The 24,344-nt window shown below is 44.8% G+C and overlaps 1 protein-coding gene across 8 annotated transcripts in view; it reads left to right on the top strand.

The window, feature by feature from the left end:
* Positions 1–24,344, top strand: part of FAM135B (family with sequence similarity 135 member B) — a 355,587-nt gene that overhangs the window by 318,826 nt on the left and 12,417 nt on the right. For all 8 annotated transcript variants that reach the window (XM_045008177.1, XM_045008178.1, XM_045008174.1 and 5 more), the window contains 7 exons: positions 2,972–3,125; positions 6,231–6,280; positions 9,356–9,511; positions 12,014–12,087; positions 18,623–18,777; positions 19,930–22,069; positions 23,989–24,155. In XM_045008177.1, coding sequence (XP_044864112.1) covers positions 2,972–3,125; positions 6,231–6,280; positions 9,356–9,511; positions 12,014–12,087; positions 18,623–18,777; positions 19,930–22,069; positions 23,989–24,155 — 2,896 coding nt within the window. The remainder of the gene's footprint in view (positions 1–2,971; positions 3,126–6,230; positions 6,281–9,355; positions 9,512–12,013; positions 12,088–18,622; positions 18,778–19,929; positions 22,070–23,988; positions 24,156–24,344) is intronic.

Here is a 24,344-nt window from a genome sequence, read left to right on the forward strand (position 1 = left end):
ACTAATACAGTAACCATCTTCTAATTCTCTAACAATAATAATAATTTTTTTTGTTAATACAAGTCTACATTTCAGAGCCCTGGCCTATCTAACATGGCTTTGTTAGCTATTTATAAGGAATGGCCCTAATTACCATTTATATACTTTTCTAGTATGTTTTTAAAGGTTGAATTTGTGTCATTTAGCCTGTTAATTGCTTAACCCTTTCTGGTTTGGTGTCACACTAGGTCTCCTGGCTCTTGCTCTGTACTGCGACCTCTAGGTGCTGCCCAATATATTGCGCAGCAAGGAACATTTTTATAAATAGCTTCTCCTCCCCCATCCATTGTTTGCACTACGTAGGTCTCTGCAAGAACCGTTCTCACAAAACCTGTGCTTAGCTAAGGTGAATTATCTCATCTCCGACACAGGGACTCTAACCATTCATATGAAATCAATTTGAAAAATATGTTAGGATTTTAAAAGAAAGCAATATCTGAGAACTATGCAAACATGAATGTAATTAAAATGGAGTTAATTGATAAAGATTGTCGCTGCCTTTAACTCACACATTTGTGATCCCACCTGCTGTTCCATTTTCCTGGTTCTTACTATTTTTGCATTATAATGATGTTTTATGTCAAGAGAGGCAGAAAACAGACCCATTAAAACATCATCTTGTTGTTCAACTAAGATCTAATATCTCACCAATATAAAATGTGAAACTACAATGCACCACAAATAGATGCTTCTGTTATTTAATGTAGCCTTTATTTATCAGAATGGTTTTGCCTAAGTAACATGGCACTGGTATATTTTTTGACTCTAAAAAGTTTAGCAATCCACTTCCACATTTTTATCCTCTTCCAGCACCTTTTCTCCATTCGTTCCCCCTTTCCACCTTCCCAAGGTCCCCAGATAGTGTGTTGTGAATGTGGGGTGCTCAGATCCTCCAAACCTTCAGGATTTAAAGCTAATATTTAAAACACAACTCAGCAACAATCCTGAGGGATTTCTAATAGAGACTAAAATTTGCCAACAAGAAATACAAGTGTTGGACAAAAGCCCTGGCCCTGACTGACTCCACATGGGCAAGCCCCTGTGCTTGTTCAAAGCCACATTAACACCAGTGGGGGTCTGTCCACCTACCAGGAGACAGTTGGAGGGCTGGGATCCATGTCATGGCTGCCCCTGTATGGGTGCGCTGAGGAGAAGAGGTTGCAGAAAGGCCATTTTTCCACTCCATGCTCTTGTAATTCACTGCTCAATGTATGTTACACATTCTCCATTGTGTCTGATCCCCACAGGGTGTGAGTCTGTTGCAGCCCACAGCTACAGGGCCTGTCCGTTTAGCTCAAGCTGTGGAGACTCGTGGGTGTAGCTTTAGAGGGCCTAGGTTCAGTCTGTGGTGTGTCAGCCAACCGAGAAGCCCCATGTTAGTGTCTTCCCACCCATCAAGACAAACTGCTTCCCTTGTGTCCATTACAAAATCCCAGCTAACTCCTGGGAAAATACACCACCAAATTCAAGCTCTTGCAGGCCATGTGTGGGAAGGTGAGTCCTGAGATACCCTCTCCTATTCTAAGCACAGAGAACTGCTGTCCTTTCACAGGTTTCAGAGGGGTAGCCGTGTTAGTCTGCGTCAGCAAAAACAACAAGGAGTCCTTTTGGCACCTAAGAGACTAACAAATTTATTTGGGCATAAGCTTTCCTGGGCTATAACTGATGAAGTAGGTTATAGCCCACGAAAGCTTATGCCCAAATAAATTTGTTAGTCTCTAAGGTACCAGAAGGGCTCCTCGTTGTTTTTGTCCTTTCACAGATACTGCTAGGTGGGCCCTGCAGGGAAATGTTGACTGCCCAGTGGTGTCCACTGCATTCTGCAGTCAGCCGGGAATATAGCAAGTGCATAGTAATCTGCACAGTGTGGAAATTCAGTGTGTGACATGTGCAAATAGAGCCAGGACTGGCATGCTTCTTGACACCTGAATCCCTCACTGTGTCTGTATCAAGCACCGGAGTTGAAAATGTACCACTGGGCCATTCTACTTACCCATTTTTAGTGCAGGAGAGATATGATGTGGTGGTGTAGTTCAGCCACTTTACTGTAGGAGGAAGGCCCAGCTGCACTGTGCAAATCAGTATCTGAACTTTGTTAGTGTTCAAGAAAGTTTGAGTACAGCGGTTTGGTTTGGGATTCTCTGTCCTTCTAACTTAAAGGGACAATGTTGATATGAATAATGGGCACCTGCTCATCAATTCCCTCTTTCAAGTGTTGTTTCTCTCATGTGGTTGTGGGTAAAAAACCCCACACAAACAACAGGGGAAAGTTCTTCAGTCCTCAATTCTACAATCAAATTCAAAGCTAACAGCAGGATCAGGGCTTAGCTCACTACACAGAGCAAACTGTGAAACTGACTATCTACAAAGTGCTGTCAAATGCACAAAGTAAACATACTGAAAAAATCAGGGAAACATTTGTATCTTCTGTCTTTCAGTTCTAGTCATCTTAGGCTGTGCTCATAACAATTGCAGGCAGCAAATTTGTAGTCAAGTTCTGATTTTAAATGGAGGGTATCCCTTTGACTTTGTTACAATATTGCAAACGCCTGCTCAAGCTGTACTATCTACATCTTTAGGTAGGTGTAAAATACTATTCCTTTTTCGCAACAGTTTTTGGAGACTTCTGTGTTTAAACATACTTTCTTCTGCTCGATTGCTTCCTCATATGACAGACCCAAGCTCAGGCTTCCTGCTTCCAGGAGCTAATGCCTGAGGGAAGGACCAGTGGGAATCATGCTCTGAACATCCTCTTACGTGACACCAGTGGGTGGTTCTTTGTACACTGACAACGAGTGGAAGTAAAGATCTACACGTGATCTAAAGGATGCAAGATTATGGGGCATCTCACACTCACATTTTTAAAACCTCCAGCACAAACGAGAAGTGTACATTTTAATTTGCATTTATTTTCTTCTGTTTCCTTATCCAGGGTAGCTTTTATGTCCCTTCTGAAAACTGTATGCAGCATGCATACAAATGGCATAAGGACCTGTGTCTGCTGCTCTTGAATGCATACAGAGGGCTTCATCTGTACTACACAGTCATAATGAAAGAGATTCCAGATTTGCCACAGCTGAAGTTAGGTAAGAGAACAGACATTTTACATCTCTTAGTGTTGACTGGGCTCATTTTAAACAGATGTTTTAGTAACTAAGTTTTCCAGTTTGTTTTGGGATTTTAGGGGATTTTTCCCCTGATTTTAGTTTTGGTGTTTATTTTAGGGTAATCATGAGCCAGGGTTGATGTAAATGGACATCGCTCTACTGCAATCGGTTTATACTAGCTGAAGATCACATTAGTGTTTAGAAGGAGTAAGTTATTGTAAGTGTCCAAAAATAGTTTCTTTGAATGATATCTGGAATTGGCTGCCTTTCAAAGCCTCGAGCTCCCTATCAGGCATGGGAGAACTTTAGGAACCAACAGCCCCATGAGCAAATATTTTTCAAATTAGCGGGGGAAACTCAATTTAGGGTAAATTTTATTAGAACATAGTCTCCAATTTCTGCTTTAGAATGTATTGCTTTTTAACCACAGACACCTTGATAGTAGCAGAATTACTACATGCTCTTTAAAGTGTTTTCTGCTTTTCTCCCTAATTTAGCTGTTTAATAGATTCTCCCCCTGAAGCAGAAGCCACTATGACTTTGTAGACCTTTCAAGGCACTAGTAAAGATATTGGGTTCAAAGCTTCAAGGCCTAGCACTGTTGTAGGGTTGCAGGCCTGCATTCATTAATTTGTGCTCTCTCATGCTTGCAGTGGTACTGAGTAGTTAATTAGAAATGAAGAACTCCCCCAAGCCAGCCTCTGTTTTCCAACCTGTTTCTTTGGATTTAGGCAGCATGGCTGGCACTTTCATGTGTATATATTTTTAAAAGGCATTAGCTGGCAATATTAGGATCACAGAGCCGATGAGAGAGACATGCCCCATTCCATTGACCAATGGCTTAAAAAAAAAAGAGAGAGATAATGTCTTCCATATCGATTCTGTAGGTACTATCGGAGCAGCCAGCTATAAAACATTGTGCTGCACATCCCACATTGGGGCTGGTTCCAACTCCTCGTCCTGCTGCATCCACTCTTAAGGGCCACATGCTCTCCTCTCTCAAATAACCTGCATTCAGTTAAGAAAACTGATTTATTTCTTTCACACAGTGAGAAAACATCCTTAAAAACAGATCCGGTACTTAAAAGTTATTATAACCTGTCAACTACAGCATGACAACAAATGCATTTTGGTTATTGGTTACATGTAGAGATTATTTCTATCACACACTGGCAGGTTTGGAAGCTGAAAGGTGCAAGGTGGTATTGCCTCTTGTGTATTTCATCTATCACAAATATAAAAAGACCCAAAACACATACAGGTTACATTTCTGCATCCCATGGGCCAGATTTTCAGACAGTTTATGATGCATAAATATGCATTTCATTTGCACACATACTTGCTATACATGCAGATTCACTAAATGCAAATCTAACTGTTTAGCCACTTATCAGTGAAATTGTCCATTCTCATTTACAAGTCTAAAATATCTGATGGCAGGTTCAGGACTTTGAGGCCTGATCAAAATCCTGTTACAGTCACTGAGAGTCTTTTCATTAATTTCAGTGGGCATTGATTAGGCCCGTGGGCTGTACATAAAAAATGTAACGATCCAGTTTCCACGTTAAGGGTATGTCTATACTCCAGGGACTATACCAGCTACATTGCCATAGCTCTGCCAGCACAGCCCCCTAGTGTAGACACAGCCACCACTGAAGGAAGGGTTTTTTCTATTGGTGTAGGAACAATACCTCTCCAGCTGACGGTACCTATGTCAACAGACGCATTCTTCCATTGATTTGGCTGCGTCTACACTGGGGGTTAGGTCAGCTTAGCAACGTTGGTCAAGGGGGTGGATTTTTCACACTCCAGACCAGCATAGCTATGTCAGCCTAAATTTTAGATCGGGAGCAAGCCTGAGAAACCAAGAATGCAAATGCATGAGTCCGGATTGAAGCATGAACCAGCACATTAAAAGATAGAGTGTATTTGTGTTCATGCCCCCAGTGGTTGCACCTATGAATATGCAAAATTGCAGTTAGACACCCTTGTGTCAATTTGTCCCTTCATGGTTACTCTGAACATTTAAATAGGAGGCATTTTGGTATGGTCTTCCCTTGTAGCCATGTGCCATATACTTGTTATTATTAGTGATGGCTCCTCCCTGCAAATTCCGCAAGCCAAAGTTCCTGAGGTTTTGTTTCAGATCTCCTGTTTCTATGATGTTTTGCAGAATGTCTCTATGATCCACACTTGGTGGGGCATAACCGCAGCATGGGATTTTCCCTGGAGCCATCTCACTTGACAGCTGCAAGCTGTAAAAGCTAGGTCTGCACTAGGGCCCCAAAGCAAACATTTCGGTTGAGACCACCAAGCATAGATGCAGAGGAGGAAATGAATGTGCATGTTCCAAGCGTAGGATTTATTACCGATGCTGTGGCAGGGCCCAACAGGTACCAGGGGCTTTCCAAACACAGAGGAAGGTACAGTCCCTGCCCCAAAGAGCTGACAGACCTCAGACCCAGAGCTGCATAAAGCTTTACAAGCCTGGCTTGCCTCATTGTCCAGATATTGGGGATGAAACAAGGTATAGGGCAATTGGCTGAAGCATTTGCTGCCCTGGAAGGCTTTTGCCAGGGCACTTAGCAGCTTGCACTTTGTTACTGTGTTACCTTGGCATTATAAAGTAAGTAAAGGGCATAATCCTGCACAGTGCTGGGTGCCTCTGATGCAGCGCTGAGCACTGCCAATACTACTGACCCCAATGGAAGCTGGGGATGCTCCAGCACTAGCCCTAACACAGTCATTTGCTGGAAAAGGGGCAGGGCATTTTGTAGTGTGCATGCTCCCTTTCTGGTCAAGCTGCTGCTTACACCACTGGGAGTCCCATATAGGGAGAGCCAAATCCTGCATGCTTTTTTGAAGCAAGTGTCCCATTGAACTTCACCGCGGGTAGCTGCTGGAGTAGAGTGAGCAGGATTTGACCACTAAGGAAAGAGAGGGGCTCTTGAGCAGAGATCTTGGGTGCAGAGCCAAGGAGACTCTTGCCAATGGAGGGTGGAGCGTCGAGTGTTGAATGACAGTTATGAGTTAATGTGTCACTTCTGCTCTTCTCAAACTTGGTTTTTCTTTTTGTGCCCGCAGCGGAGCTAGCTGTGGAAGATACGCTATCTCAACTTTGTACAGAGCTGCAGGTATTTTCTTTAGCAGAATCAATACATTCACACAGTTTCCAAACTCACGGAGACAACTCACTTGAGAGAAGCGAGTTCAGTGTCAGCAACCAGTCGAACAAACGTTTCTTGCACTGTGACTGCAAATGCATATGGCGCTTCCTTCATTGCCATCAAATCACTGGCTGGACTGTTTTAACAAGGCCTGACTCCATCCCTAGGAACAGCCCCAAAGATCAGCTTAGTTAAATGGGACTGGGAGCTACCGACTCCTGGGTTATAATATGTGGTCTGCTGCTGATTGAGTGCCAGGTATATAGGACCAAATTGTCAAAGATGGGTGCCTAAAGTTAAACAGGCATATAAATGGGGAATTAGTGAGTTGGTGTAAGGAGGTGATTTTACCTCTCTGAACACAGCATTGGTGAGACCAATACTGGACTACTGCATGCAGTTCTGGTGTCCACATTTTGGAAAGGATGTTGAAAAATGAGAGATGGTGCAGGAAAGAGCCACAAACATTATTTGAGGGCTGGAAAAAATGCCTTTTAGTGAGAGACATAACTCTCAATCTGTTCAGTTTATCAACAAGAAGATTGAGACCTGACTTTGATTACAGTGTATAAATTCCTTCCTGGGGAGAAAATGTTGGGAACTAAAGGGCTCTTTAATGTTGTGGAGAAAGGCAAAACAGGAACCAATGGGTGGAAGCCAAAACCAGACAAATTCCACTTAGCAATAAGACATACGATTTTATTTTTTTACAGTGAGGGTAATTAGCCTTTGGAACAAACTATCAAGGGAAGTAGTAGATTATCTATCTCTTGATGTCAGATCAAGACCGGATGTATTTCCAGAAGCTGTGCTTTAGGTAAACACAAGTTATTGGGCTCAAGGAAGAGGTAACTGAGTGAGATGTCACGGTCTGTGATGTGAGTCTAACCCTCCTGGTTGCAGAGAAAAGTTTGAAAATATGACCCAAGTGCACCCTGAAGGTTCAGAAACTAGAAGGCAAATAAAAGAACCACAACGTTCATTGTTATTTTACAAAATCTGATTTTTAAGGCAACGGTATGATTTCAGCAATGACTCATGATTTTGTGAATGTCGGGCAATAACACAGTGGATTCCAGACTTCCCTGGGCTCCTCTGGAAGTCCCAAATTCATGAATGAATATTGCAGAATTCAGATTAATTGGGAGGGATTTGGAATTGGAGGGTCCTTCTTAGCCCTACCCATGGGCTGAATCCTGAGAAGTGCTGAGTACCTAAAACAAACTGGAATGGCTACCTCTCAGGATTTCTCTGACACCTGCCTAGCTCTCGGTTTGTATGACCCACTGTTGTTATACAGCAAGAACATCACAATTAGAGCTTGACTCTGACCTTTCAGTTATCTCAAGCCAGCTGAAAAGGTTAAGAGCAAATGAGCTGGAAAAATAATCATCATGCTATTTAATAACCCTGGGTGAAGCTTGCTCTCCAGGCCTTCCTTTACAATGGATGCAATAACTTAGTTGCTAATGTTTAAAATTAAAAGTAAACAGCATTGCTGACAGTGCAAGTTATTTCTTCTTCTAAGCAAGGGGGACTAGTTATACAAAATAAGGGCCTGATCCCGCAAAGAGCACCGGGGTGTGTGGGGGGGGGCAGATGCCTCCACCCCGTAGGCCCCTTTGATTTCACTATTTGAATTGGTACAGAAGGTTGCCCACACCGAACAGATTGCAGAGTCAGGAATACAGCAGAGCAGTGAGGGCAGTGTAAGTACAATCAGGATACCCACTGTTACACACACGCACATACGCACCCAAGGATTTCCTTTTAATTGTGATTTAGATTTCAGTGCCACTAGCCTTGGGAGATTGCCTGGGAAGGACTGGGTAAAAATCAAGCAGGAACTCAGGATTCATTGAGGTGCTATGGTGAAAAGGGACTGTGACCGGCAAAGAGACTTTGTTGGTTTGTTTTGTTTAGTTTTTTTAAGGGATAACTTATATTATTATTATTATTGTTAATAATTTGTATTACCTAGGGACTCCAGCCATAGATCAGCGCCCCGTTGTAGTAGGGCTTTACTAACACATTTACCATAAAACGTAATTACTTTCTGTGGATTCTACTGCTATTATATGCTATAGAGGTTGGAGTGCATAAATACCAGTAGAATTATAAAAGAGAACTCTATAGCCTTGTATCTGTTTCTCACTCTTGTTCAAGTGCAGTAGAGAAAGGAGAAAATACACTTAAGAACATAAGAATGGCCATATTGGCTCAGACCACCAAGGTCCAGCTAGATCAGTATCCTGTTTCTGACGGTGGCCAGTGCCAGATGCTTCTGGCAGTTGGAGATTTCGGGACACCTCGAGCATGGGGCTCCTTCCTTGACCATTTTGGCTAATGGCCATTGATGGACCTATCCTCCGTCAACTTATCTAATTCTTTTTTGAACTCAGTTATACTTTTGGTTTTCACAATATCCCCTGGCAATGAGTTCCACAGGTTGACTGTGCATTGTGTGAAGAAGTACTTCCTTTTGTTTGTTTTTTAACCTGCTGCCTATGAATTTCATTAGGTGACCCCTAGTTTTTTTTTTGTTGTGTGAAGGAATTTTTGAATTTTTTTCATACTGTTCTGGGCATTAGACTTTATAAAAAAACCTCACCCAGCTAGTGCTGTGGTGTGACCTGTGTGAAAGAGATTTTATTCTAATCAAAAGGCATCACCAAGTCTACAGAAGAGGGAGCATCATTTCGTATTCCAGAGTAAGCAGCACCATCTAGTGGATATTCTAGAACCAACAGCCAATTGGCTGCAGTCATTTACTTTTTACCTGCAATGGAAAATATTGGCTACAGCTGGATTGTGCCCACTCCCCACACTTCCCTTATGTCTCCATCTTAATTTGTGCTAAAATACATGTGTTGAAATAATTCTATAGTAACTGCCTGATCTGGGATAAAATAATTGATAAGAAAACAGCGTCAGCCCAGTTCTGAGTCAAGGATCATGCTTTTTTTTTAAAAAGGGGGACTTAATCTAATGTCCTAATTAATGCCACTGACCTAACCTCCAAACATCCTTCTCCCCCTCCAGATGTTGAACAGTCCAGAGAAGATAGCAGAGCAGATAAGCAAGGACCTCGCCTGGCTTTGCTCCCACCTTTTGGCACTATGGACCCAGTTCCTGGAGACGGTGACACTCCATCCAGAAGTCACAGCCTATCTTACTCAGGAGCATCATACACTAAGGGTAATGCTAAACAATTCATTCAGCAATGGCAATAACAACCTGATAGGAAGAGATCAAAGCTGCATCCAGAGTATGCCTTAATTAGAGTTACTGTGTGAAATTCACCCCCAGGCAGAGAACCAGCCCAAAGCCTGTCTACCACTTAAGTGATGCCTAAGTCACTGGGCCGGCTCTCTGCACGGGGGGGATTTTATGCCTAGCAAATAGCAGGTTTAAAATAATTCCTTCAACTATCAAATCCTAGTTGTCAGTTCAACAAATAGGAGCAAGTAGGGACCTTGTAACCTGTCTTGTCTTCACCTGGCAGTGGTAGCCAGCTTTCCAGCTGGATAGCATCATGCCAAGAGGAGGGCATGTTGGAGCTTGGAATGCATAGCTCTGAGAGATCCAGGAAGGGCTTCACAATCTACAAGAGATGATGAAACAGGGAAACCAGGGTCTGCTTTTATAATTTTGTTTCAGCAACTTCATAGATTCTCGGTACAAACTACATTCCTTGGTGAGGCCTGCTAACAATAATCATTAAGTTGTTGTTGTTACGATAGCACCAGAATTGTGCTAGGCACTTCTCAGACAAGTATAAAGGGAAGGTCTTTTCTTTGAGCAGTTTGCAAACTGAGTTAGCTATGTATTTTAGCCCCAAGACTATAAGTTGTTCTGCCTGGGCAGATCCATGTCTCTTAGACTTCATCAGTACAGAGGTCCTCCCATTTAGCTCGCTGGGTCAGGGCCTTGGTGTGGGTTTGAATCTGAGGCCTTAGTGACATGGATTACAAACAGGCTACTGTCCTTTACAAGAGCTGCATTTCAGGACTGTACCTCTGACCATCCCTTGCCGCCTTATCAGTGTCCTGGCTTTTGGGTAGATCCCGGATATTGTGGACCTAAAGTTTGGAAAACCCTCAACCACAATGGAAAAGAAGACCTGGCCTTTATAGAACACTGGTACTGTACAGAAAACTGAGCACATTTTAAATATCAAAATACCAAGTTAGTCAGTTGTGGTAAAGGTTTGATTTCCCATGGTGCCTGGATTGTCACAAAATGTGGAAATTCATCTGAAAAAACAGAATCATCACAGGGTCAAATAATTGAAAAATGTATCCTTCATAACTCCTTTAACACAGCTGCCACTGGAAATACAGTTCGGTTTCTTTTATTATCTCTTTATACATAAGCAGCCAGTACATTCCCTCCCCTTAATTATCTCACACACATTCTCACACACATGCACACACGCACATATTACCATTTGGCTGCTGCCTATCTGATTATGCTGAATGCACTAAAGCCCCACTTAAGCGTGTGCTTAACTTTAACATTGATGTCAGTGGGGCTACTTGCCTGCTTAGGGAAGCACGTGCTCAAATGCAGTGCTTCAGATCAGGACTTTCTTTATTATCTGACTCCTTCAGAGCGAAACATATAGGAAGCAGGAGGTACCTTCAACATAGCACCTAAGCTGAAGAAGCAGCATGTCTAATGGCTGGAGCAGGGAACTGGGGTTCTTTGGCAAGTTACTTGACCTGTACGTGCTCAGTTTTCTTTAAAATGTGTGTGGTATTGCTTACCTGGCTGCATGAGAGCCTCAGACGTAAGGTATTATTATTATTAAACAGCCTTTTTCAAGCGTTGCTAATCGATTATTTTAGAAAGGCCATTTGTCAGAACACAGTTTGGAGGTTTCGGGGAATGTTGTAATTTTGTTTGCATGCTTTCTGCTGCCATTCTACGATGCTGTATTTTACAAATAACAGCAGTAACATAAGGGCTAGAGTCTTAATTGATTTGATTACATATCTTGTTGGAGTGCTTAGAAAGTCAAAGCTTATTTCTGAGCAGATAGCAGTACCGAGTTTTTTAGGAGTGTATGTTTTCATACCAAGTGCTCTGCAAATCATTTCAAACCTGCAACTATTTCGCAATCGATTGTCCATTGCTTAATTGTTCTCTCTAATGTCCATGCAAAACTTTGGAAAACTTGAATTTGCAGATTTCATGCCACGCATGTATGTGTTTCTGATAATGTAGGGTTTCTTCCTCTCTGTGTTCATGTGTAAGAATGGGAGTTACTGTATATCTTTGTGCAAAAGATACCATTGATTATTGACTTTCCTCATTTAGTAACTGCTCTACTGCCATGTCAGCTGCTGGGGAAGGGAATTAGCAACCCTAGTTTTAAAGCTGCAGAGAGAACTCTTAAATTCAACAGATGTGCTGCTTCTAAACAAAGAAACAGCAGGTACATTGGAACAGATTCCGAAATATTTCCAAGGGCTGTGTTTTCAATCCTAAGAGGCTTTGAACATCTCAGGCCATATTCACCCTGACACACTGGCTGCTTCCAGCAAAACAAAGCAGAAAACCAGCTGAATTGGCTGAGCAACCTGGGTTCCTAGCTTTCTTGTGTCACCAGAGTGGTGCAAAGCAGCTGGAGCAGGCTTGCATGCACTCGGTGTCTTTAAAAGGCTTTAACGTGTAACCTTTGTGTTTCATACCCAGGTAAGAAGATTCTCAGAAGCATTCTTTTATGCTGAGCACCAAAAGCTAGCTGTGCTGACCTTTCAGGAAAGCCTGTAAGTAATTCCTTACATCTCCCATCCCTGGCACTTGGGCCCCGCAAGCATGTGGTCTCTTAAAACCAGACCCCATGCCACCACGTTATCCTTTCCGATGCAAATCCATGCCCTTCCTCCTTAATCTTCAGTGGGCATTTGTACTCCATACAGAAGGCATCGAGTCTATTTTAATCTTACTGCAGTGTAAATCCACTGAAGTCAAGGTAAAAAATTACACAATGCAAGATCCAGATCTGGCCTCAGAGAGTTGTAATCTTCAGACACCTGTGATTGGCAGGTGGGTTTTTTAAGGCTTGTGGTCTAAAGCATGATGGAGGCTGAAATCCTGCACTGAGGTGGCAGCAAGCGCCAAAAGGTCATAAAAACTCTTTTCTCCTCCCCTCTGTCCCCAAGTGGGTGAAACTCTCTTGGGTGCAGCCATGGTAGCGCTGGGAGGATCTGGGAAGGCAGACGGGACAGAGCCATGAACCATTCATCAGTGGTTAACACAAATCCTTGAACATAAGCGCTGGAGCTGGGTGACGCAGTTCAGAAGCTGACAGCTCAGAACGGGCAGAATGCTGGGTTGGTGCTGGTAATAGTGGGACTCAGAGTGGATGATAAATTGCAGGAGAATTAGCAATGGAAGGCTGTCAGAGAAAATAAATCTGGTACTGGGCTGTATTCAAAGGAGTGTGTTATGCATAACAAGCAAGGTAATTATTTCCCTCTGCTTGACGCTTCAGGTTAAGCCCCAACGGGGGAACAGAATTGGGACCCCCCATGATTTTTAAAATACTTAGAGACAAATTCTGCCCTTGGTTACACCTGAACAACCCTGCTGCCTTCATCTGGGTTACCTGGAGGTGGCTGCAGGCAGGATTCCACTCCTTAGCTCATTTAGAGGAGAGTTGAGAGGAAAGCAACAAAAATAATAAAAGATGAGGAAATTAGGCACTGTCTGGGGAAATGTTAAGGGAGGGCTAGGCTCATTCTGCAGAAAACCAGGCTAAGAGGAGGAAATATCTGCTCGCATACATGATCAGGGATGTTAGCGATGGAGCAGGGGGCAGTTATTTTCATTAATCAAGTGAGTCAAAAAGCAGACGCTCTGGGCTGATGCTATTGTACAGCAGGAACGAGTTAGATTAAAGATTAGTGAAAATGTTGTGGTTTTAGAAGAGTTCTGCAGTGAGACAGATTGGCCAGGGGGACTGTGAAGCCCCCATTGCTGGAATGTATCAGACTGGAGACATGTCCTTCAGAAATGGTTTACGGATGGTGCCACAGATTGTGCCAGCATGCAGGGCCATAGAGGAGGATTCCATATAATGGTGCCCTCTTCAAAGCTGTAACGAGAGACATGGGGACAGATGCAGTGCACAGTCTACCACATTGTAAAGAGGAACAGCTCAAGGCAGCCACAACCTCAGTAGTGCTTGGGTGGATGGTTGTATAAGTCCAGTCCAGCCTACGAAAGTGGGTAGTGCTCATCTGTGAAGGAGACATGGCCAGAGGGGCCCCAGACGTGACCGTTCAGCTCATTCTCTCATATGGCACCCCAAATATAGACTATAGCTTCCTGCTATATCAGCACCCTTGAGGGAGAACATAAGAATGTAAGAACAGCCATTCTGGCTCAGACCAGAGGTCCATCTAGCCCAGTGTTCTGTCCTCCAACAGTAGCCAATGCCAGGTGCCCCAGAGGGAATGAACAGAACAGGTAATCATCAAGTGATCCATCCCCTGTCTCCCGTTCCCAGCTTCTGGGAAACAGAGACTAGGGACATCATCCCTGCCCATCCTGGCTAATAGCCATCGATGTTCCTATCATCCATGAATTTATCTAGTTATTTCTTGAAACCTGTTATATTCTTGGCCTTCACAACATCCTCTGGCAAGGAGTTCCACAGATTGACTGTGCATTGTGTAAAAAAAAATACTTCCTTTTGTTTGTTTTAAAACTGCTGCCTATTAATTTCATTTGGTGGCCCCTGGTACTTTGTGTTATGAGAAGGAGTAACCCTAGTCTCCTGATTCCCAGCAATAAACAGTGCTTTGTCTGTCAGGATTTAAGTCTTAAGTATACTATTTCTGATATTAGCACGGACGTGATGATTCCTAAGTTAAATACAGACTATTGCATGGAATTCTGCTACTGACTTCATTGTTTCTCTTACTGCTGCATGTGGCACAGATTTCAGTGCCGAAAAGGAATGCATACACATGTTACTTTCAAACACTGACCGTAAAATCTTGGCCCCATTGAAGTCAATGGGAGTTTTGTCACTAAATTGAATGGGGCAGCAATTCACTCTAAAAATCAAGGACATGGCTGTGTGTGCTAGCAAGGGGAACCAGGTAGCTACTGCACATGCCCTGCTTAAGTCTGGATGGCTGTCAAGTTTGTGGGCCCTTTTATTTAATTATTCTACCAGAACATAAGAATGGCCATACTGGGTCAGAACAAAGGTCCATCTAGCCCAGTATCCTATCTTCTGACTGTGACCAATGTCAGGTGCTTCAGAGGGAATGAACGGAACAGGTAATCATCAAGTGATCCAACCCCTGTCGCCCATTCCCAGCTTCTGGCAAACCAGGATTTATGAAAAAAGCGACAAAGAGTCCTCTGGCACCTTATAGACTAACAGACCTATTGGAGCATAAGCTTTCGTGGGTGAATACCCACTTCGTCAGACAAATGCTCCAATACATTGGTTAGTCTATAAGGTGCCACAGGACTCTTTGTTGCTTTTTACAGATCCAGACTAACATGACTACCCCTCCGATACTTGACAGGATTTATAGTTGAACAGTTGGACCCAAATAATTGTGAAACAGCCAAAGTAAAATTGAAGGGGAAATGTCAGGCACGAGAGGGCACTTGTCTGGGATACGGAGATATCCTGCATTAGCATGAGAATTGAATAATATGTTTACAAGCCTGTTGTTTGAGTTAGCATGATCCATTTCTTCTCCGTGCCATGTACAAAGTGATGAACTGTGTACATGGCACACTTATTACCTGGTGATGAACTGTGTTTCCCTGACAGAAATCTGAAATGTGTGCACTTCTGCACCAGCCCTGTTCTGTGGAACCTGTCCCATATTGCTTCCAGCTAATGCCATCTCTTGAAAGCTTGTGTTGTCTTCATCTCTATTTGTTAGAATACATAGACTTGCTAAAGAAAGATCCAAATAAAATAATCTCACATTTGAAATATGCTTTCCCACTTGACTGGGAAGAATTTTGGCAAGGGGACATTCAGCAAAACTGAAAAGCCACCACATGTATAAGTGACAAAATGAAATACTTTTGTTCACAATGCATCACTAATTTGTGGAACTCACTGCCACAAGATCTAACCAAGGCTCAAAATTGTATATGATTCCAACAAGAATTAGGTATTTATCTGGATAATGAGAACATCCACAGTTATATGAGAGATGATAGCAGGGAGATCCATTTCCATGATTCTGGGCATGAAGCAATCATTAAGTTATGTGGCGAAGGAAGAGAGTGCTGAGCAGAAGGGTCTTCCTAGTGCCACTCCGTGCGTGGCAGGTTAGTGTGCCCTAGATTAACACCCTGGCTTGCCATGCCCCAAAGCTTTATATGGAAAACCCCTGAGACATTTTGTCTCAGTTGCTTCTAATCCTCCACCCCAGCTCTCTGGTAGTTGTATTGGTTGTATTTTGCCTGTTCTCCGCTTCCCCTGGCAGTTATTATGTCATTCAGCTCTGGAGCAGGAAGAGTATAATAGTCACTAGCAGGGCCGGCTCCAGACCCCAGCGCGGCAAGCACGCGCGTGGGGCGGCATTTGCCGGCAGGGGCAGCAGGCGGGTCCGGCGGACCTCCCGCAGTCATGTCTCCGGGAGGTCCACCAGAACCCCGGGAGCAGCGGACCTGCCGCAGGCATGACTGCGGAGGGGGCGCTCGGCCCGCGGCTCCAGTGGACCTCCCGCAGGCATGACTGCGGACGGTTCGCTGGTCGCGCGGCTCGGCTAGACCTCCCGCAGGCGTGCCTGCGGAAGCTCCACTGGAGCCGCACGACCAGCGAACCCTCCGCAGCTGCGGGAGGTCCAGCCGAGCCGCGCGACCAGCGGACCCTCCGCTCTCATGCCTGCGGGAGGTCCGCTGCTCCCGGGGTTCCGGGGCACCTCCCGCGCATGACTGCTTGGGGCGGCCAAATTCGTAGAGCCGCCCCTGGTCACTAGCTATTTCTGGGCCAGTTCTTCACCCCAGAGTTTCAAGAGAGGACTGACAAGGGCCCTCTGCAGGATGGGGGGAAATTCTTCTGACATAAGAGCAGTACATGGTTGTGCACTGCCCCCTGGTGGAAGAATTGTGCCAGGGTTGTGCTTAGAGCAGGAGGGCGCAGATCTTGGGTGGAAGGGGGTGTGCACATAGCACTCTGCACTATGGTGGATTCTGGGCTGCAGAGCAGGCAATAGGCAGCTGAGTGACATTGCCACAAACTAGAATGGCCCTTGGAGCTTTGCAGACTGACTCCATGGGCCACACCAGTCTCTGCTGCAGGCAGAATCCCAGAGTGTCCCTGAGTACTTAAGTATGTTTGTATTTAAGTGCATATTTTGAAGTATTCCACATACTTGTAGGTAAGCACTTTAAATCTTCCATACTTAGCATTTGTATTTAAATACAGTTTAAAGGTTCTTAAAGCATGTCACTTTTTTTTTTATCTGCAGATACTTTTTCAAACTCATTTTGTGAAACAGTCACATTCCTCCCAACTGTCACAGATTCTGGCTGGCCCCCAGAATCCACAGCCCTGGCTTGGGAGCTTCAGATCTGAGTTCTGGCTGCCAGAGCTTTTTTACATTGGCCCTGCGGTTGCACTAGTCAAGGAGAGTGGCAGCTCCACCCCTTTCTCTTCTGACTGGTCACTGCAATGGACAGCTGGGAGCCTCCGTGTGTGTGTGTGGTGGGGGAGAGGGGTCTTGCCGGGAATACAGGAGTTGAAAGTACTTGCACTTGTACTTATAAATGCATCAGTACCATCGGCACCATTTCCATGTGTATAATACTTCCGTAGTGGAGTGGTTGGCGCTTATAGTTATGTCCCTTTTATCAGTACTTACGGTAACGCTGGAACTCAGGCAGTGCAAATATGGCATAAAGCCTTCTTCCCCCTGTGCTGCATCTCTCAGGAGATGGTGCACAGAATCTCTCCTTTTCATTGCATCCCTCATCACAATGCAATGCAATCCACGGGCCTGCGCCTGCAGTCCTTAGAGGCAAACTTCCCATGAGGACCAGCTCCTCAGAGAGCATATGGAAGCCTTTGCCATTGTTTGCCTACACCCACAGTTTAAAATTTCACTACGCTTTGTAATAAGTCTATTTTCTCTCATGTTTTTTCATTGAGAGTTTTTTAAAGTTAAATTTTAAGAATAGGTTAAATTAACATTAAAACAGTTATAGGGATGATACTGAGAGGAACAAGGCAATTTGGTTACAGCTGTCAGAACACCTGTATCCTGAATATCACAAGGGAACACATGGCATCGCATCCCACACAGCGCCGTCGGTGACATAATACATAGGAAGGCAGACTGCACACCTTGAAAAGAAGATACCAGCCTTCTAGCTGCTGGGTCGTGAGCTCTTAGGAGACAGAGTGCCTTTCTCGAAGCCATCGTTTCTAGGAGAACCTGAGTAGGCACCAAGTTCTGAACAAATGGAGTCGGGTCAATTTCTCTAGTGATTCCTGTGAGAAGCTATGCGGGGACTCCGATTCCATCACATGGAGATATTTGGAACTGATTTTCCAGAGCGTTGAGTGTCCACAATTCCAGCTGAGGTCAATGAGAGTCATGGATAATAAGCACCTCAGTAAACCAGGCCCATAATGGGCTCAGTTGCATCACTTAGCTACAGCCCTGCCAGGGAACTGGTACAGCGCCACACCACCCAGGGGAAGCTCTATAAGGGAGTGATGCATAATCCTCTCTGCTGTTATGGGGCATACACAGGAAGCATCCCTTGTGATGTCACAGTGTGCACCCCTCTCTCTGTATATCCAAGAGGGAGCACGACCCTGCCTTTTCCCCAGTCACCTCTGTCCCTTTTGGGGTGGCTTGCTCCCCAGGAGTTGCTAGAAAGGAGGAGACACTGCAGCAGTAAGAAGAGCGCAAAGGGCTGCAAGGGTGTGGAGGCACCACAAGAAAAGGCTCCTTGCAAATCCACTCAGCTCAGCAGACAGGCTCAATATAAGTAATGTAGTGTACAGTACTAATGTTTTATCCTGTTCAGCATGGCTGGGTCCCGTCCTGCCAGGTGCCAAACACCTCCCTCCTGTTTTCTCCACAGCACTCTCCCCTCCTGTGGATGTGGTTGCTCAGCACTTCTGAAGACTAGCCCATTTGCGTACTGCCTAAATATGGACGTAGACACCTAATTTTAGGCACCTGTATTTCAAAGCATTGCCCAGTGCTTTGGTCATACTCAATCTGTTTTGCTGACTAGATGAGGTGAATGCTGGCGAGGCTGAACAGTAACTCATTGATTCCCTCTGTGTCTTGCTCTCAGGATCCAAAGTCACAGCCAGATTTCTACGGAAGTTCGGAATTCCGAGTACCTCACCAGCATGCCCCCTCTGCCGGCTGAATGCCTGGACATTGACGGGGATGGGAACACAGTCCCTGTGATTTTTGAAGACAGATATGTCGACTTCCCTTACAAAAGTGAGTAATGCCCCTCGGGCTGTGCCCTCAGCGCATCTCACAGGCAATGCAAGGGCAGGGCTGCTCCCAGGAGATTGCAAGGAGTGGTGTGGGTGGATCGGTAGGTTCACATACCCTTAGACGGTCCTGAACCAGTCCTCCAGTGTGGTGTTAGAGGGCTCTGTGGTTGTTCCAGGTCCCATCTTTAAAATGAGGCATAAAACCAAGGTTTTCCCTATTACTTTTGGTCACTAACGATCCTATGGAACTTCTCACTAGAGTTGGGGCATGTTTTCTGGTCAGGTTTCAACATGATGTGAATGATTCTGCTTATGGTACCTAATGTCCCGTGTTGTTTCAGTAGATTATAGGGTGGCCGGACAGCAAATGTGAAAAATCGGGATGGGGGTGGGGGGTAATAGGAGCCTATATAAGAAAAAGACCCAATGACTGTCCCTATAAAATCGGGACATGTGGTCACCCTAGTAGATTACAATATATACACTCCCTGTTACTTAGACTGTTTCTTTCTATGAGGTGTTTCTGTTGTTTTTTTAAGATTAACAGTTTAATTCCAAGAACTGGAGGTAAAATCTGAAACCAACCCCCCTGGAGCTTTCATTTCCGCCATTGAGGGAAAATAAGGTGGTGGTTTTCATTATTAGAGTGACATCTAGTGGTAGGAAAATCCTTTATAAAATATTTCATCTTTAACTTACTGGAACATGAAATCTAGAGAGGTTATAAAGGAAGCTATTTATTGGCACTAATACTTTTTTTTGTAAGGTACTAAGATCTGTGGTTTTATTTTACAAAAAGATATCTGTAATTCTCAGTTTTCCTCGACTTTTTACAACAGGAATATTTTTTTTTAAAACTATCCGTGTTGCAATTTGTCACACTGTAATAATATAGGGCTGAATTTCCAAGAGCATCCACTAGTTTTAGGACATCCAAGTTGCCTGATTTGGGGAGGTACTTAGCACTCACAGCTCTAAGTGATTTTAGTTTAACCATGTAGCGAGCATAACAGTTAACAGTGAATGCAGCTTAAAGAATGTTGATCAGGCATGTATATGTACGGTGTGTACGTGAGAGGGTGTGTGTGTGTATAATCACCTACAAATATTTTGATTCCTTGTATAGGCCATGAACTTTTTTTTCCCCTTTCAGGTCAAAGTGTGGATGTTTTCCCAGCTTTTGAGGTTCCTGAGATGAACGGTACACAAATGGACTTAATAAACAACAAGGAGGCTCTTGCATCAAATGATGACATTGCATTAGCAAAGGGAGATTTCAGGAAAGATACTCTGTTAATACATACAGATAAAATAAATGGGAATGCCTCCTGTATCTACAGCGATATTTCACTTGATCCTTATATGGCTAAAGCTTTGACTCAGCACTCCACATCTCAGGCTTGTACAGTCAAAAGGGAAGTCCAGAGGAAAACGGATGTATCCCATGAAAATACATCAGTTTCAAGTAAGGAAATTGTTTCTGGCTTGGAATCAGGCCTTTTAAAACACAAAGCCGAAGACTTCCAAACATCAGTGGATATTTCATTAAAAGACGATAGACTTGCTATAGGTGTTACATGCGTGGATATGAAACCTAGCAATAAGGATTCCCACAAAAGTGAACCCACATTAATCATTAGTGCTCTGGGTGACAGCGGAACTAGTGGCCTCTTACACAGCACTGAGTTAAGTAAAGCAGCTAAAACTGATAATTGTGAAAATAGTCTCACTTCAGATGAACTTGCATTAAATGAACTAAACAGTCCTGAAAAACCAGTGGATCAAGACAACAAGGCTCTGTTACCAGTTTTGAAAGCGTTACCAATCAGTACTTTGGATTTATTAACCCAGACAACAAAAGATGCCCTGGAGGTGAAGTCATTTGTGAAGGAGCAAGGAGTCGAGGAATGCGAAGAGTTTACCCTGACGTCAGGGGTCATAAAGAGATCTTCGTCAATAATATCCGACTCGGGCATTGAAAGTGAACCCAGTTCGGTGGCTTGGTCCGATGCGCGTAGCCGGGCTTTGGAGCTGCCCAGTGACCGTGAGATGCTGCAGCAGCTGGTCCGGAGGCACACCATACACAGAAACTCCCTAGAGGGTGGGCAAACAGAAAGCAATACAAGCTTGCCCAGTGGGATCCAAGCATCGCTGACATCAATTAGCTCATTGCCATTTGAGGAAGAAGAGCGGGAAGTAGAACTTACAAAGCTGACCAAGTCCGTTTCTGCGCCACAAATCAGCAGCCCAGAGGAGCCCACAGACACGGTAGATGTTTCCAAATGCGATAAAGCAATCTTGGAAGTTGCAGAAGGGCCCTTGAAAAGCTACATGGAAGTGACGTGCAGAAGCATAGAAATAGCAGGAAACTTTTCTGACTACCAGACTGCCAGGGAAAGTGAGCGGTCAGAACCAGACATCGCCACAGGAGAGCATCCTAGCGCTGCTGTCAAACGAGGTAACAGCAGCGCTGAGCTACCAGAAGAAGTGGAAGATAAGGAAGGTTTGGCAGAAAGAGATTGCAGTTTGGAATATGCAGGACAACCTGTCAAACTAAAGCAGCACAGATGGGATACCTCTGAATGCCAGGCAGTGCAGAGAAACGAAGAGTGCAGCTTGGAAACACTGAGCGTCACCACATACTCGGACCGTAGTAGCGTGCAGTGCGGTGCATGTAGTGAGGATCTGAAAGATGCACTTAAACCTGTACCCGAAAGGTTGAAAATAGGTCAAGACTTTTATTCCAGTGTTAGCACACCAGACGTCGAGGATTTCTCACGTGGCCTGAGCCAGGTACCAGATTTTTGCTACACTGTTCCAGCCTCATCAGAGACATCGACTGAATTTGGTTCAACGAGAGGAGAGTGTGGTAGCCCCGTTGCCAGTGAAACCATGATGTCATGTGAAGAAATGCAGGGCTTACAAGAAATTGAACTCGATGACGCATCTGCACTGGTAGATTCTGCTCCCGGACCTTATTGTGCCGAATATCCTCAGGAACCAGACAGGGTGGAGCGTCGGCTTGTGGCTAATGGCAGCACTGGCTTTCACTCTGTTGTCACAGAGGGGTTGGCACTGGAGAGTCGAAAGGCCGTTGAGGTGGTTAACCTGTCTGTGTCTTGCACAGCCACGTGTCTTCCCTTTTCTTCAGTGCTCAAAGAGACTCCTGCCGTGGTTGGCTTCTCTTCAAAGCAGGCTGCTTTCCCCATCACACGGCAGCCATTAGGCTCCTTCGGCATTGTCTCCTGCAGTTCAGATGATGTGGAGGAAGAGGCCAATGAAAGGATGCTTAGGTAAGACTGTCTAATGGCTTTCTTTATTAGTGCTCCAGTCACACCTAGAGACCCCAGCTGAGGTCAGGTCCCCACTGTGCTAGTCGCTGTGCCAATGCACATTAAGAGCCAATCCCCACCTTGATGAGTTTACAGTATAACTATTCCAGACAGACAAAGGATGGGAAATGGGCTGTAACATAACCCCCATTGTACAGATGAGGAACTGAGGCATAGAGAGACTAAGCAATTTGCCCAGGGTCTTGCAGGGACTCTGTAGCATTGCTGGGAACTCAGACCCCTGAATCGCAGTCTCCTGCATTAGCCCATCTTTCCTGTCCCCTTACTTCAGGATATTTTGCGTTGATTGCCTAGCTGACACCTCAATACGCAGCACATCACAGAGGTTTCCGTTACGTTTTGTGTCCTGTGCTGTGCTGGGAGAATACGGGCGCACGGGCAGTTATCTTAAAACACTGAGGCGGATAAGGGCTAGACTCTTAAAGGGGGTGTGCTCTGATTCCTGACTTTGTTTAGGTCGTTCATCAAACTCTCTAACCTTCTGTTTAATTTTGGAGCCACATAGTGGCAGGGTTTACTGTTATGTATTATACTGCACTCTCTGGCTTTATAGCTGTCTCTTCTGTCGTCTCCTTCTCCAGGTGAACCATGGTTGTCAGGCTTTTAGGCCCAGATTCGACAAAGCCCTTAAGTTTGTGCTTAAAGTTAAGCACATGCTTAATTCCTTCTCTGGTCAGCCAAGCAGTGCTTAAGTGCTTTGCTGAATCCAGGGCCTTAAATCCCATAGCATAAGACTTAGATTGTGACCCCCTTCCTAACTTTTTGGCAAGCAGAAGTTTCTGAGCACCCCACTGACTTCAGTAGGATTACTTGTGTGAGTAAGTGCTCCTCAGTGAATAGGATGGTCACAGTCTTGCCCCAAGACTGAAGCGGATGTGTCCCAGCTTGGCTGTGGGACATCACCTTAGGCGCTTCCACGTGTGGCCTGATTCTCAGAGATGCTGAGCATCTCCCGCTCCGTTCAGCGGCTGTTCAGTGTGGACTTAAGGGCCAAACCGTAGGCCCCAGAACTAGGAAATGTTAGTCTAGCTGGAGGGGCACTTACCTGCTCTTAGCTGGTTCGTGTCTGGGGGCTGGTCTACACTACGGGGGGAAATCGATCTAAGATACGCAACTTCAGCTACGTGAATAGCGTAGCTGAAGTCGAAGTATCTTAGATCGAATTACCTACCGTCCTCACGGCACGGGATCGAAGTCCGCGGCTCCCCATGTCGACTCCGCTACCGCCGTTCGGGTTGGTGGAGTTCCGGAGTCAACAGGAGCTCATTTGGGGATCGATCTATCGCGTCTAGATGAGACGCGATAGATCGATCCCTGAGAAATCGATTGCTACCCGCCGATACGGCGGGTAGTGAAGACGTAGCCTAGGTCAAAGCTACTATCCCTTTTCCTGGGATACAAATTTGCATCCATTTGTGCAACTGTCTGAGGGAGTAGGAGAAGGAGGTCGACTCTTTGTCTGTTTAGCTTAGATTTGTTTGTTAATGTCTGTCTATGAGCCATGCTGGGTAGATCTGGACACCACATATTCTGCAATACAGCTACGTAGCCTTGCCAGTCCTGATTCTCCCTGTTAGGGTGACCAGAAGGTTCTTAGCAGCAAACCCGCTTTGGACTCTAGCAGGTGAGGTACCACTGGGAGGATCTCTCCCATGAGAGGTAGCTCACTCCCTTTTGAATCACAGGCTATCTACCCGCCCACCCTGACCTCCCTTAGTCACCCTAACCCGTAGGACAGAGTATGCAGGCCTTCACCTGCAAAGTTGCCAAGGGAATGCATTGCAAGTGCTCATTCCTAGTTTAAAGGTTTTACTGTTGAACATTCAGTTCTCTGTGTGATTAATTAGTGTATTCTCCAGTTTTTATCAGGCCAAAGAAAAGTTTAAAAAAGAACTGAAGATTGAAGGATTTCTGTACAGTGACTTATCTGTACTAGCTTCTGATATCCCATATTTTCCACCAGAGGAAGAGGAAGAAAATTTGGAAGATGGAATTCACCTGGTTGTCTGTGTCCATGGACTGGATGGTAAGGCCTGAGAGAGATGCTGTGTGGAATTGCCTCATGGAGTGTATTCATATTAAAAAATACAGATGTTGAGATCCGCAGCTGGTATAACAGCATAGTCCATGGGTGTCACTTACACCAGCCAAGGATCTGGCCTGTAGTATGTTGGTCTGTCTAATGTTGCTGGAAAGGATCTGAGCAGAAATTCTA

This window comes from Mauremys mutica, chromosome 2, assembly GCF_020497125.1.
Source record: "Mauremys mutica isolate MM-2020 ecotype Southern chromosome 2, ASM2049712v1, whole genome shotgun sequence".
Lineage (NCBI taxonomy): Eukaryota > Metazoa > Chordata > Testudines > Geoemydidae > Mauremys > Mauremys mutica.